The sequence below is a fragment of the Arvicola amphibius genome, chromosome 10 (assembly GCF_903992535.2).
Source record: "Arvicola amphibius chromosome 10, mArvAmp1.2, whole genome shotgun sequence".
In the NCBI taxonomy this organism is placed as follows: Eukaryota; Metazoa; Chordata; class Mammalia; order Rodentia; family Cricetidae; genus Arvicola; species Arvicola amphibius.
The window spans coordinates 60,822,793-60,837,461 of NC_052056.1; the positions used below are offsets into that span (position 1 = coordinate 60,822,793).

Genomic DNA, 14,669 nt, shown 5'->3' on the forward strand with positions numbered 1-14,669 from the left:
TTTCCCTATGGCCTTTTTCTTATTGTGCCATTAACTGTTCCTCTACGTATTCTGGAAACTGTATAGTCACTATATAAATGACCTGCAAACACGTTTTCTTATTCTGTGAGTTATCTTTTTATTTTCTTGATAATTTTCTTTGAAGCACAATTTTTAAATTTTTCTGATGAAGTCCAAATGTTCTATTTTCTTTGGTTGCTGGTATTAGATCTAAGAATCATTTCCTAATCCAGTAGCAAAAAGACTCACATCTGCTTTATGTCAAGTGCTTTACGGTCTCAGCTATTAAGTCAGGTCTTGTTCAATTCTGACCTGGTCCTGGCACCATTTGTTAAAGTGTTCTTTTCCTGTTGGAGGTCTTGGTGTCTCTGCCAATGCCCGAGCACTACACTTTGGTCAAGATGCTTCCTGAGGAGTGAGGTGCTACACCAGGGAATCTGCATACTTGTGTAGAATGTGTGAAAAAGGTTTAAATTAGCAAACCTAAGAGATGTACCAACCAACCAGGATTATTTAGATCCTAAACAAATCAGTTGTAAAAGGAGAAATACAAGGGGTTATATAGTTATATAGCCCTCTATAACAAGATATTATAAAATATTAAGAAATTATTAATTTTGTTAATGGTTCCTTTTAAAAGTCATATATTATAGGAGCCTGTATGGGAATATATAGGGAACATATCTGCAACTTTCAAGATAATAAAGACAATGTTACAAATGAGAGACAACACATTGCTGGTTCTAGGCTATAGGAATATGAGAATCACTGTTTTATGTGCATTGTTTTCCTTGTATTATGTGTATTATTATATTTCATAATAAAATACTTAAAAAGAATACTATCCCAAGATGAAAGAGGTCTACATGAACTTGTTTGTTATCACTTTATAGAATGTACCTTTTTTATTTCAAATTTTACATGCTAATAATGACTTTCAGAGCGGCATTCCTTTCTGGGAAGGGGAAGTAGACAAGCTCTCTTTAATAAACTGGCAGCAAGGGGGAAGGGAGGAAGAGTAGTAGGGGAGTAAGAAGGGGAGAAGGGGAGCAGGAGGAACATGAAGGATCAGGAAGATGGAGTTGGGTAAAGGACAGAAAGGGAGAGCAAGGAAAGAGACAGATTGATAGAGGGAGCCAGAAACCAGGCACTAGGGAAACCACAAGGATGATCCCAGCTAAGAATGTAAGCAATAGTGGAGAGGGTACCTAAACTGCCCTTCCCCTGCAATCAGATTGACGACTACCTTAATTGTCATCACAGAACCTTCATCCAGTAACCGATGGAAGCAGATGCAGAGATCCACGGCTAAAGATCAGACTGAACTCCTGGAATCCAGTCATAGAGTGGGAGGAGCAATATTATGAGCAAAGGAGCCAAGACCATGATGGGGATACCCAAGAAAAGAGCCTACGTGAGCTAGTGGGAGCTCACTGACTCTGGACTGACAGCTGGGGAACCAGCCTAAAATCGAACTAGGCCCTCTGAATGTGGGTGACAGGTGTGTGGCTTGGGCAGTTTGTGGGATCACTAGCAGTGGAACCAATATTTGTTCCTAGTGCATGATCTGGCTTTTTGGAGCCCATTCCCTTTGGAGGGATTCCTTGTTCAGTCTAGATACAGTGGGGAGGGCCCTGGTCCTGCCTCAAGTGATGTGACAAACTTTGTTGACTTCCCATAGGAGGCCTCAATGACCTGCATCTTAACTCCCACTCTTTCCCCCTGAGTTAACAGGCAGGAAGCTAATTCCCACCTGAGCTGATTTCTTGCCCTCATTAAGCTAACTCACTCTTGGTTTTCTAGAGCTCACTGATTTTGTACTGTTGGGAAAAGCTGCCTCAATCAAATCCTTTCTGACCTAGTTCTCTGGCTGTCATTAAACAGCAAAGAGAATTTCTTAGTTTCATTATCATCATCATCATCACCATCATCATTATTATTACCACCACTATCATTATTTAATGGGAGCAGCTATGATGGGGATGGAACCTCGAATATGCCAGGCAGTGTTCTACCATTAATCCACCACACCCCACTCCGCTCATTTTTATTGAGACTGTTCTCAGAGCTATGAGCTCCGTGTTTTGTCATGACTTCTGTATTTTAAAATCTTTATACTTCTGTGGTGATTTGAATGAGAACCCCCCCCCTCCCCGCCCATAGGTCCATATATTTGAACCATTTGGGAAGGATTAGGTCTTGGGAGATATGACACTGGGGTGTGGGGCTTTGGGGTTTTTAAAATACTCCTGTGAGTGCCAGTGCTCTTTCTGCCTCCTGGCTGTGGATCAAATGAACTGTGAGCTCCTGCTCAGAAGTAAACCTGGGTCCTCTGGAAGAGCAGCCCGTTTTCTTAACTGCTGAGCCATCTCTCCAGCCCCTAAATCTTTATACTTCATCGACCCCTCGAATGTTAAGGCAATATCAATTATTTTCATGGTGTGTGGTTTTGGGGTTTTTTTTTTTTGTTTTGTTTTGTTTTTTTAATTTTTGAGGCAGTCTTATTACTCAGCAGAAACTGAAGCTCAGTCACCCTGCACCAGTGTCTGGAGCACTAGGATTAGGGTTACAGGCAGAGTCACCGTGTCAGTCCGCTTTCAGGGTTTAATATACCTTATCCTTGGCTTTCAAGTTCGATGTTATTTTTAAATTTCTCGTAGGCTGTTTAGAAAAAACAAGAGGCAATAATACTCCTACTAAAATTACTAGGACTCTGTTAAGTAGGAATTATATAAAGTGTTTTATTTAAATAAAATATTCACTGTTCTACCAGAGAGTTCTATTCATTTAAAAACTAGGACTCTGCTGGGAATGGTGGCACTCACTGTTAATCCCAGCAGCTGAGAGACAGAGCAGATGGATTTCTGTGATTTTGAGGTCAGGCTGGTCTACAGAGCAAGTTCCAGGTAAGTAGAAATACACTGTCTTAAAAACACCAAATAAAACAAAACAATAACAAAAAGCCTAGGAATTTATACATCACTCATTTAAAACTATCTAGGTTAGTTTTCCCTTCATATTAGCATGGCTTCATAGTATCTTAGATTTTGTTATATTTACTCCGTTATATTAAGAACAAACTGCACAAAAGCCAAAGAATTGCTAAGTACATCTTGCTTTGGAATATCAGCATTTTCTTAAGCTACATTTTGAATATCATTTCATTTCATAAACTCGTGATTTTCTCACGGTTGTCTTACCCAGTGTCCTCCATTAATGCCAGAGTGATTCGAGAGAGGACTCGGTTCTGGGTGTGAGAACCAGTCATTGCTTCATTCTGAAAATTATCAACAGATTTTATTAGAAGAGAACTCTATGATCCCTATGCATATTTAAGATGTTTCATGTGGTTAAATTTTCTAGAAAATGATCAAATACAAAAGCGTTTTAAAGCATCTCAGTTGAGGAAATGGACTCTACTCTGATTTCCCCGCCGTGACAGACAAGCAGCAGCGCTTTCCTTGTGTTACACCCAGCGGCTGTCAGCAGTGCCGCTCCCCCTCAGTTGTAGAACAGGAACACAGAACTGTCCCTCGGATGAATGTAAGATCTCATTTGGCTGAAGAGTACTGTGACCCACAGAGGAGCGGGGATCCTTTTAGTGGTTCCATGGACTAACCTTTCAGACTCCACAGGAATGCCCCCAATGGTCACTTTACACAGTGACATCCCAGCTGTGACTTACTGATGAAAATGAACACAGCATCCATGGGATGAGGGTCCCTACTGCAAACAGTCCTTCTCCCTGAACAGAGTCACATGAGCGAGTGGTTGAGAAGGGTAGTCAGGAGGAATGTTTACATGGATTGCAAGGAAAGCCCTTCCTTAACTCTCAACTTTGTGACCACAGAAACCTACACTAATTTAGTGCAGAACAAGCAAGGCAGAACCAGGGGACCAAGGGATTAGGGCAAAATACCCAGGTGCTCAGTAGTTTAATTTACATCGTATGACTCCTCCCAGGCAGCCACGTCCTGGTAAGGGCTCCAGGCCCTGTAGGCAGCAAATCTCTAGTGTTCTCTGAGTCTCTACAGGACACTGAGTGTTCTTTCCCCATACCTTAACATCACCTTTAATATAACAGTCCAGGGACACAATGCTTATTTAACAGAATCAACGAAGCTAATAAAATTGGTATTCTTTTTTTTAAATATTTATTTATTATGTATACAATATTCTGTCTGTGTGTATGTCTGCATGCCAGAAAAAGGCACCAGACCTCACTACAGATGGTTGTGAGCCACCATGTGGCTGCCCGGGAATTGAACTCAGGACCTTTGGAAAAGCAGGCAATGCTCTTAACCTCTGAGCCATCTCTCGAGCCCCTAAAATTGGTATTCTTGGGTCTTCTACTGAAAAGCACATAAAATTTCATTTCTGGCCAGTCTATAGTTTCCAATGAAATCACTTAAAAAAACTGCTTAAGGAAAATACAAAGACAGAAATTTCCATAGGAAGAATGAGGGTATTTGCTTTCATAAGTGTCTCCATTGTTACTCTTTGTGACCTAGACCACAGCAGCTGAGCTCAGAGAGAAACTTGTTCTTCCTGAGCTATGACCTTCAGACATGAGCTCTGCTTGCTGCAGCTATCTAAACAGATCTCGAGGAAGAAATATAGAGACACACTTTCTAACCAAGGCACTTAACTTCAGTCTCAATTCTCCCTCCAGAGTCTTCCTATGCAAACCAGTGTGACCCGGGATTAACTTTCTGGCTCTATTCTCCGGAAACCGAATAAAGATAGGACATTACCTGGCAAGAGCACATGAGAGGAAAGGTCTGTTGATGCACCTTGGCCTTGGGAGAACTAGAATGAAACCCGCTAGTAAGTCACAGCTGGGATGTCACTGTGTAAAGTGACCATTGGGGGCGTTCCTGTGGAGTCTGAAAGGTTAGTCCGTGGAACCACTAAAAGGATCCCCGCTCCTCTGTGGGTCACAGTACTCTTCAGCCAAATGAGATCTTACATTCATCCGAGGGACAGTTCTGTGTTCCTGTTCTACAACTGAGGGGGAGCGGCACTGCTGACAGCCGCTGGGTGTAACACAAGGAAAGCGCCCAATTCTGCTGTGACAACGCCCTTCTAAGGAACTGTCCCAACACGGCCTGGTGAGGGTTTGAGAGCGTGACTGTTTAGTTGAGCTAAGAATGTCCACTACCGTAACACCCTGGAGGGCATGCACGGCTGTCGCTCACCACATCTTTTCTTGAGACAGGTTCTCACTATGTAGCTCTGGCTGGCCTGGTACTCATTACACAGACCAGGGTAGCCTCACACTCAGAGATCCACCTGCCTCTGCCTCCTAAGTTCTGAAAGTAAAGTGTGTGCCACTATGCTCTTTTTTTTTTTAAATATGAAAATTTAGGACTAGGATATAGCTCAGAAATAAGAAAAAATGCCAAGCATGCACAAGGTTGTGGGTTCAATCCCAGTACCACAAAAGCAAAATCACAACAGCTTTTAGTCTGGCATAGTGTATACATCTGCAATCCCAGCGTTCAGAAGCAAGAGGGTTGCTGTAAGTTCAAGACCAGCCTGGACTACATAATAAGACACTGCCTTAAAAACAAAAAAGATTTATTATTTAAAACACAATGTTCAGTAACACAGGCCTGTTTTGTTTGCGTAACTGAATATTGTGCAGCTCTTAACAATTAGGAGATCCAAGGGTGCAGTCTATGCTACTAATGTATGTTCCACCTTACTCCGTAGCCTGTTTGAACCTCAATTCCAAAGTAATTTTGGAATTACTTTAGCTTGATTTACTTTAGTAAATTCATTCTCCTTACAGATTCTCTCTATACGAATGTTTATACAGAAACACATTACATAAAATTGAATTATGCACATGAATTATGTTAATAAAGATAAACACTGAACAAGACTGAACAGACCTCTAGCAAGCGCTTTTCCCAGTGATTGAGCTCAGTGCCCATCCCGCCTTGATTTTCAAGTTCCATCCCCTCTAGAACTGGACAGTTAAAATGCTTCCGTGCTTCTTCCTGGGAATCAGAGAAACAAACACCCACAGCATAAGATGACAGCACTCCTTATTACAGGGTAGGAGGAACAAACACTCACAGCATAAGACGACAGCACTCCTTATCACAGGGTAGGAGAAACAAACACCCACAGCAAAGAGGACAGCACTCCTTATCACAGGGTAGGAGGAAGCGGTGTGAAAGAACCAGTTTGATGAAACAGAACTGCTTTAAAATACAGTTTTAATATAGTTAAATATTTTGATATTATAATCACATTCCTCTTGGCTAGAAAACTTATTTCTCTTAATATTTTCTTCCCCCTTTGAAGGTTGATTTTAAAAACTATTTATGTGTGTGTGTATTTGTGTGCGGGACACAGGCAGGAGGGTGTCGGAGGTTCTCGAAGCTGGAGTTGCAGGCATTTGTGGAATTTCCAGCATGCTACCTGGGTGATGAACTCCGGCTCTCCTGGCCGCATAGTAAACACTCTACCCACTGAACCCCCTCTTCACTTTCTGACTTTAAGGGACAGTTTTTACATGCACGTGCTTGTTATTAAAGGCAAGAGAACTAAGAGTTCAGGTCATCATTGCCTGCAGAGAGTACAGCCTGGACTACTTGTGACCCTGCCACAACAAACACAAAAAAGTCACATTAGAAAAAATAAAATTAGGCCAGGTGGTGGTGGCGCATACCAAATTTAATCTCAGCACTCAGGAGGTAGAGGCAGGCAGATCTCTGTGAATTTGAGGCCAGTCTGGTCTAAGAGCTAGTTCCAGGATAGGTTCCAAAGCTACACAAAGAATCCCTGTTTCAAAAAATAAACAAAAAGACTATTATGATTACTGCTTATAATTCTGATATCAATAATTTAAAAATTTCATATCTATTATAAATCGGAAATTTGTAATTATACATTGTGATGAAAAAAAATTGAAATTTATGCCCTGGCAATGCTGAAGCATGCATGGGCAGCCCATAGATGGTGGGTCTATTGAACTTGTCCATATTGGGTTTCATGGTCTAAGTTGATGAGGACAACTGACCAGGTCTCTTCCTCACACACTGTTATAGGGTAATGTCATGATTTATGAATATTATGAAATAGTTTAATCAAGCTAATTGTCATATCTATCATCTTAAATACTTATCTGACTTATGAAAATAATTGAGAACAAGAATATAATCAAAATAGATTATATACATGTGTGAAAATGCCATAATGAAGCCCACTATTATGTATAACTAATATATACCAGTAAAAACTTAAAAAAGAATGTTTGAAATTTATTCCCTAGCAATTTAAAAATATTTATTTTATGTGTATTTGTGTGTCTCTGAGTACAGGTCTGTTCATACAGTACCCATGGAGGCCAGAAAGAGACTTCAGATTCCCTGACACTGGCGTTACAGACAGTTGTGAGCTGCCATGTCGGTAGTGGGAACTAAACTCAGGTCCCCTGAAGAACAGTGAGTGCTCTTAGCCACTGAATCATGGCTCCAGCCCCACCTTAGCAATTTTTAAATGTACAATATTAGCTTATTCACTACAGATATGATAAAAAAATTAATTTTTCAGTAAGAAAAAAGCACTTCTTCCTCCTTGAAATCGTATACCCTTCCTTCTATGCTCGCCTCTGTCATCTGTAACCCACCTGATGCCATTCTGTGTGTCCACTATCTGACTATAGACAGGGCCTGTATATAGTTCAGTCTGGTAGCTGTGATGACCTTGACTTCCCTTCCTTCACCCCGAGTACAGGGTGCACAGATGTGCACGACACACCGGCCCATTTTATGGAGTACTGGGATGGAACCCAGGGCTTCACGCACAGTAGTCAAGCACTCCGCCAACCGAGTCCTCGCCAGCGTGCACTGTTTCAGACAGCACATGCGAACACCGCGTGCTCCTCACTCAGCTCACTTCACTCACACAATGCTCCTGAGTGTCATGCATGTCATAAGCGACAGTCTCCCTCCACTTTAAGGCTGAACACTGCTCACTCTGTACATACACAACACACTTTCACAGATTTCTGCACTAACGGACATTTAGACAGATCCCAGAACCTAACTACTGTGACTTGTGCTGCATAAATATGTGAGCAGGGACATCTGAAAACTGATTTCACACTGGATGACTGAATATCCAAAAGCAGGATGGCTGGCTCTTGTGGCAATTCTACTTTAGTTTATGGGGAGTTTTCCTTAATGGAGGTAGCTATCCACATGCCCAACAATAGTGCATGTTTTCTCTGTGACCAACCAATGCGCCTCATGTTCTGTCTTTTTGATAAAAGTCACAAGAATATCTTATTGGAGTTTTATTATTTTCCGATAGTAATGCTAGACATTTTTATGTATCTATTGGTTCTTTGCAGGGATTTTTGTTTTTTATATATAAATTTTGTATTTTTTTATTGAACTATACATTTTTTTTAAAGCAGGTGTGGTGGCACACGCCTTTAATCTCAGCACTCAGGAGACATAGGCATGTGGATCTCTGTGAGTTTGAGGCCAGCCTGGTCTACAGAGCGAATTCTCAACAGCCAGGGATACAAAGAGACCCTGTCTTAAAAAAACAAGCAAAACAAAACAAAACAAAAAGCCTATTCAGGCCCTTTGCCCATTATTTGTTGCTGGTTTTACTTTCCTTTTAGGAGCCACGGTCACACTATATAATGTAGGCTGGCCTAGGCTCCATCCTTTGCCTCAGAATCCAGTGCTATGATTACAGGCATACACCATGACATCTGTCTTCTTGTCCATTTTGCAAGTAAGGTTTTTGTTTTCTTGCAGTTAGAGTCTTATGTATTTTATAGTAACTTCTTAGCAGACATATGGCCTGCAAATATTTTGTCCCAACCCAAAGGCTTCTTATACCACCAACTGCACCCATTGGTGTGCAGCTCGTTCTTTTCCAGATTAACAGTTTTTTTTTGTTTTTTTTTTTTAAGATTTATTTATTTATTATGTATACAACATTCTGCCTCTATGTGTGCCTCCACACCAGAGGAGGGCGCCAGATCTCATTACAGATGGTTGTGAGTCACCATGTGGTTGCTGGGAATTGAACTCAGGACCTCTGGAAGGGCAGCTCTTAACCACTGAGCCATCTCTCCAGCTCCAGTTTAACAGTTTTTAAAACAATTTAGTGGTCCTCTTGATGACAGCATATATGTGGAGCAGTCTGACATTACTCAGAAACATCCCAGCAATGGCAGTTTTAGCCTTCAATAATTATAACAAGGGATTTCATATATGAAACTGCTACCAAACCAGGTAGGACTGCATTTATGCATCTATCACTTCAGGGTTGCTGGAACATGGACATCCTCCAAATGGCTACATCTCCTGAGTCATGACGTCAGGTGGTCCCCTGGTTACTCACCTCATCTTCTTGGCAGGAATACCCAAAACCGTACATAGTTAAAGTGACACATTCTTTCCATACTAGATTTTGGCAAAAAGAGTGGCTCTTAGCTCAGTGTGTATTATATGGGTTTTCCTGAAGTGTCAGCTCACTGAACGAGCCTTTCAGGTTGAGGCTATGGTCTTTTAAAGCCATCTCCAACAAAGCAGGCATCAGTAGCTACCCTCCTCCATGTCTTCTTTCTTCCCTTTCTGTAGGTGTGTGCCCCAGGAAGGCCAAATGGAGATGTGAGTGAGCTGAGCCCAGAGTCCCCGTGCTCCTCCTCCCTATTTTTATTTATGGGAGTTTTGCCCACACGTCTGTGCACCACACACATGCCTGGTGCCCACAGAAGCCAAAAGAGGGTTGGCGCTCCTAGGACTGGAGTTACAGATGGCTGTGAGCAGTCGTGTGGACGCTGAGGCTCACACCTAGGTCCTCTGTAGGAACTGTAAGTGCTCTTGACCACCAGCCATTGCTCCTGCCCCTGCCATGGCTGCTGCTCCCTCCTCCTCCTCCTCCTTCTGTTCAAATAACTGTGTGCAGTATGTGGACATGATCCTGTGTTTGTGCATGTGGAAGTCAGAAGTCAGTACCTGGTATGTCCCTTAAACAGCGTTTCTCCACCTAACTTTAAAATACCCCTCCTCTCTCTCTCTCTCTCTCTCTCTCTCTCTCTCTCTCTCTCTCTCTCTCTCTCTCTCTCTCTCTCTCCCTCCATCCCTCTCTCTCTCTCTCTCTCTCTCCTCTCTCTCTCTCTGTGTGTGTGTGTGTGTGTGTGCGTGCTCATGTTTGTGTGGCAGGAACCTGCAGACTGAGCCATCTCCCCAGCCCCACAAAAAATGCTGAATAATGCTGCTTCTCCCTAGGCACAAGCACCTCTCACTTCCTGTCTTACAGCAGCAGGTTGGATGGGGATGCACTGCCAAATTTCCACTTCCTCCCCTCTGTCCTGGCTTGCTGCTTTATTAAATTGTCTTCCTACATTTTCTATTACAGACTGAAATTCCGGCACTCATTCTTAAACAGAAATGACCAGTAAAGCAGGGACCGTGATGAAAATGAGACAAGAAGAAGTCCAAGGATACTCACAACAACACGAGGTGTCACCAGGAGATACACAGTGTGGCGGACTATCTTATTATTTCGCACATTCCACTGCCGCTCCACTTTCCGAACTACTTTATCACTCCACTGGTACAATCCCAGACTGTAATCACAGAAGAAAACAGTCGTTCTGCCAGGTTACTACAATATGAAAGTACTTATACGAAATTGAAATGCTTGAGAGCTCATTACGTACCACATCCATGTAATGTACTTATAAACACTTTATTGTCTTTCTTGAGACAGGATCTCACTATGTATCCCTAGCTGGTCTTGCACTCACTATGTAGACCAGGCTGGCCTTGAACTCACAGAGATCCACCATCTCTGCCTCCCAAACACTTCAGTTACAGGTATGTACCACCACACCCAGGCTCATAAGGATTTCTAACCGTCTCTTGTAGGTGAAAAGGCAGAGGCTTAGGGAGATGAAAGAACCTGTTCAAAAGTTCACACAGTAGCTGGGCGGTGGTGGCGCATGCCTTTAATCCCAGCACTTGGGAGGCAGAGGCAGGTGGATCTCTGTGAGTTCGAGGCCAGCCTGGTCTACCAGGACAGGCTCCAAAGCCACAGAGAAACCCTGTCTCGAAAAACCAAAAAAAAAAAAAAAAAGGTTCACACAGTAATGCTGAGCTGGGACAATGACTGCCTGCATCATTTTCCTGTCGACTGGTTAGAGATCCAGCCCAGAACGTGGTAGAGGCGAGGCAAGCACTCGGTTAATGATTAGACCCCAGCTCTCATGGCTTCTTCTGACAAGTTTATTGCATTTAAAGAAAAAGACAAAAGGAGGAGGAAGAGAAAGTAAAGAAATCAAAGCAAAGTCAGACCCAAGCTTATAAGGAAACTGAACAAAAAATGCTGTCATATTAGTGAAAAATGATTTAATTATTGTGCCCTGAAACTGGTTATCTATCAAGGAAAAATATTTCATGTCATCTACAAAATTAAATTCTAGCAAATTCTCAGGAAAATGGCAGAGTACATGTCTCTGGAAACTCTGGTGTGAAATCAACAAAAACTTGGCCAAACCAACGTTTTCAGAGCCTTGGAAATCAGCAAGGAGCTGCATCAATCTGAGAAGCACTTATTTATTCATTAACAATGGATGAGTTTCATGAAGAACGGGCAGCTCCATGGGTCCCATGCCCTGTCTACAACTTCCAGGCCACTATGAAAGCAATGACCCAGGATGGTGGGAGCATCCTGGTTTTAAAAGGGCATTATTCTCTACTCCTCCGGAGAAATGTTGTCTAGAGCCAAGGACACAAAGAGTCGGAGAGTCACTTAAAAGATGCACTATGCAACTAATTCTCTGAAGAGGGCTGCAGTGGCTACAGTCACATCAGATGAAGGAGATGTGAAACAAAGTTCTTGTTAGAGACAAGAACATCCAATAATGATAAAGGGGCTGCAGAAGAACCCTAAAATATATCCATCAGAACTAAAATGCTAGGCTGCAGATGCAGCTTGGCTGGTACAGTGCTTGAGTTGAGTTTGGTCCCCAGCATCATGTAAAGTGGCTGTGGTGGCACACACCTGTCATACAGAATTCAAGGTCATCCTTAGCTACATTTAAGTTAGAGGCTAGCCAGGCATATTAGGCCCTTTCTCGGGTGTAGGGGGTGGAGTGGGGGACCAGTTCCTTTTATATTTATTGCATAGCATATCTGTTTATCTACTTCTAATTTCAAGATTTTGGTGGTTTTGAAAGAGGCACCTTAGTTTGGGCCTTATTTAAAAATAAATACAGTTTTCAGCTGGGCAGTGGCAGTGCACGCCTTTAATCCCAGCACTTAGAAGGCAGAGGCAGCATTTGTGAGTCCAAGGCCAGCCTGGTCTTCAGAGAGAGTTCCAGGACAACAGAAACCCTGTCGAGGAGAGAGAGAAGGAGGGGAACGGGGAGGGGGCGGGGGGAAGGGGGGAGAGGGGGAAGAGAGGGGATAGGGGGGAGAGGGAGAGAGGGGGAGAGGGGGAGAGAGAGAGAGAGAGAGAGAGAGAGAGAGAGAGAGAGAGAGAGAGAGAGAGAGAGAGAATGAGAATGCAGTCCAGTGTGGTGAGGAAGTCAAGGCAACAGTAGTGTAGGGCAGTTATATTACATTTGCACTGTGGGGAGCAAGACCAGCCCAAGGCGGTTTCAGCGGTCCTGGTGAAGGGACAAGGAGAACTTTAGCTGTGTCCTTGTTCAGCAGTGGACTTGGCAAGGTCAGCCTAGGGCTAAAGCCAGTGCCTCACAGGAGTCAAGGATGCCGTTTTTGGGGTCCTGATTCTCCCCATGGGTAGTGGTTATAGTATAAATGATGTATTTCCTAATAAACTTGGTTTGCATAAGTCATCAGCTTATGCAAGAACTCCTGGTACCAAATATTGCTTTTATCTTCTTTATTTCTTATCCCTGACGCCCCCACTCAATACCTTGCTGTTCATTCAGGATCCTTATTCCTATGGGGAGGTTGCATTAATTAATTTTATTTCTATTTATTTTTGGAAGATAATATTTAAACACAGTAAACAAAGCCAGCAAGGATATAAACAGCTTTTAGTTAATTAATCAACCAACATTCTGTTCTCCATCCATCCTTCAAGGGTACCAGTCTCTCTCAAATCTCACTCCCTTTTGTTTTGCTTTGCTTATGTCTGTCTGTCTGTCTGACTGTTTTTAAATAGGCTCTCATATAGTACAGGCTGGCCTTGAGCTCCTTACCCTACTGCCTCAGCCTCCCAGATTCTGGGTGTACAGGTACAAACCACCAAGACCAGCACTGGAATGGTTTCCCAGACTGGCTAGAGCTGAACCCCATTCTTCATGCCTAACCTGAATTTACTAGCCTAGCATCTGCATTTATACTGGAAGAGTTCATAAAGTATCAGCTTGCCTTGACCCCACACACATCACTCTCCCCCTGCACAGAGTACGCTGTTCTGTCATTTACATGTTCCATCAGGGCCAGCACTTTTCTCAGAGAGCGACTTCTTCCATACCACCAAAAAAAAGCACACTCTAGGAAAAACATCCATTTAGACATTAACATCTGTCTCCCTGCTGTCATCCCCCCACTTTGGTTCTTTGAGATGAGGTCTCCCGTAACTGAGAAGTGATTCTGAGCAGAGGCTGACCTTTAACTTCTAATCTTCCTGCCTCCACCACCCACTGCTGAGATTACAGCTGGGTAATCACCACTGCCTAGAATTCTGCACTTTATATTTACTCTAAAAACACTAGAAATAAATCAGGTGTGGTGGTGCATGCCTTCAATCCCAGCGCTCGGGAGGCAGAGGCAGATGGATCTCTGAGTTTGAGGCCAGACTGGGCTACAGAGCAAGTTCTAGGACAGCCAGAATAGAAAAATCCTGTCTTAAAAAAAATCCTAAAAATCAACAAATACATGCTTTAAAAAAAAGTACAAACTATTTTACTGGAGAACTTTCTAATTAAAGCAAAATATACAAAAAGCAAATAACATAAGGATTAATTAAAATTTTATCTTTCATTATGTGCCTGTGTGCATGTCACTTATGTACAGGTACCAGGACAATCAGAGAAGGGGTAGTTATGGGCCTTGTGATAATACTCAGGTACTCTGGAGGAGCAGCAAGTGTTCTTAACTACTGAGCCATCTCTCCAGTACCAAGTGTTCATTTTTTTAATTCGAAATCTGTGTGTATGTATGCATGTATGTGTGTATCATGTGTCATATATGTGTTGTTAGGCTTGTGCAGGAAGCTCTTTCCCTGCTGAGCCATCTTGCCAGTACCAGATGAACTGCTAAAGCCTACCCCATATCAGACCCCGAGAAGGGACAGGAACAGTCAGCACCTGGGAAGGTTTCCCTGTGACACTGCCCAGTGACAGCTACTTTACAGCAGTCGGCCTGCGGTTCCCTAAAGTAAAGCCATTATCTTTTATTATTGCCAGTACTGATTTCCATATAAATGGACTATCTGAGTTACTTTGCTTTGTACTCTATCTGAGTATCTTTCTGCATACAGCAAAGGTGTAATTTGTTTTTTGCTGATGCTGGGTCTGAACCTTTGACCTCACATACACATATTGCAATAGTGCACTCTTTTTTAAGTATTCTGTAGTTTTCAGTTTTGTTTTTTTTTTTTTAAGATTTATTTATTTATTATATATACAGTATTTTGGCATGGGGGGCACTAGA

At 42.5% G+C, this 14,669-nt stretch overlaps 1 protein-coding gene across 4 annotated transcripts in view; it reads right to left on the reverse strand.

Annotated features, from left to right (window-relative positions):
• Positions 1-14,669, reverse strand: part of Lmln (leishmanolysin like peptidase) — a 68,872-nt gene that overhangs the window by 36,250 nt on the left and 17,953 nt on the right. For all 4 annotated transcript variants that reach the window (XR_005287195.1, XM_038346004.1, XM_038346003.1 and 1 more), the window contains exons 9-11: positions 10,492-10,609; positions 5,898-6,005; positions 3,201-3,277 (exon numbers count right to left, since the gene is read on the reverse strand). Coding sequence is in view for 3 of the 4 variants with exons in the window: in XM_038346004.1 (XP_038201932.1) it covers positions 3,201-3,277; positions 5,898-6,005; positions 10,492-10,609 (303 nt within the window). In the remaining variant the exon portion in view is untranslated. The remainder of the gene's footprint in view (positions 1-3,200; positions 3,278-5,897; positions 6,006-10,491; positions 10,610-14,669) is intronic.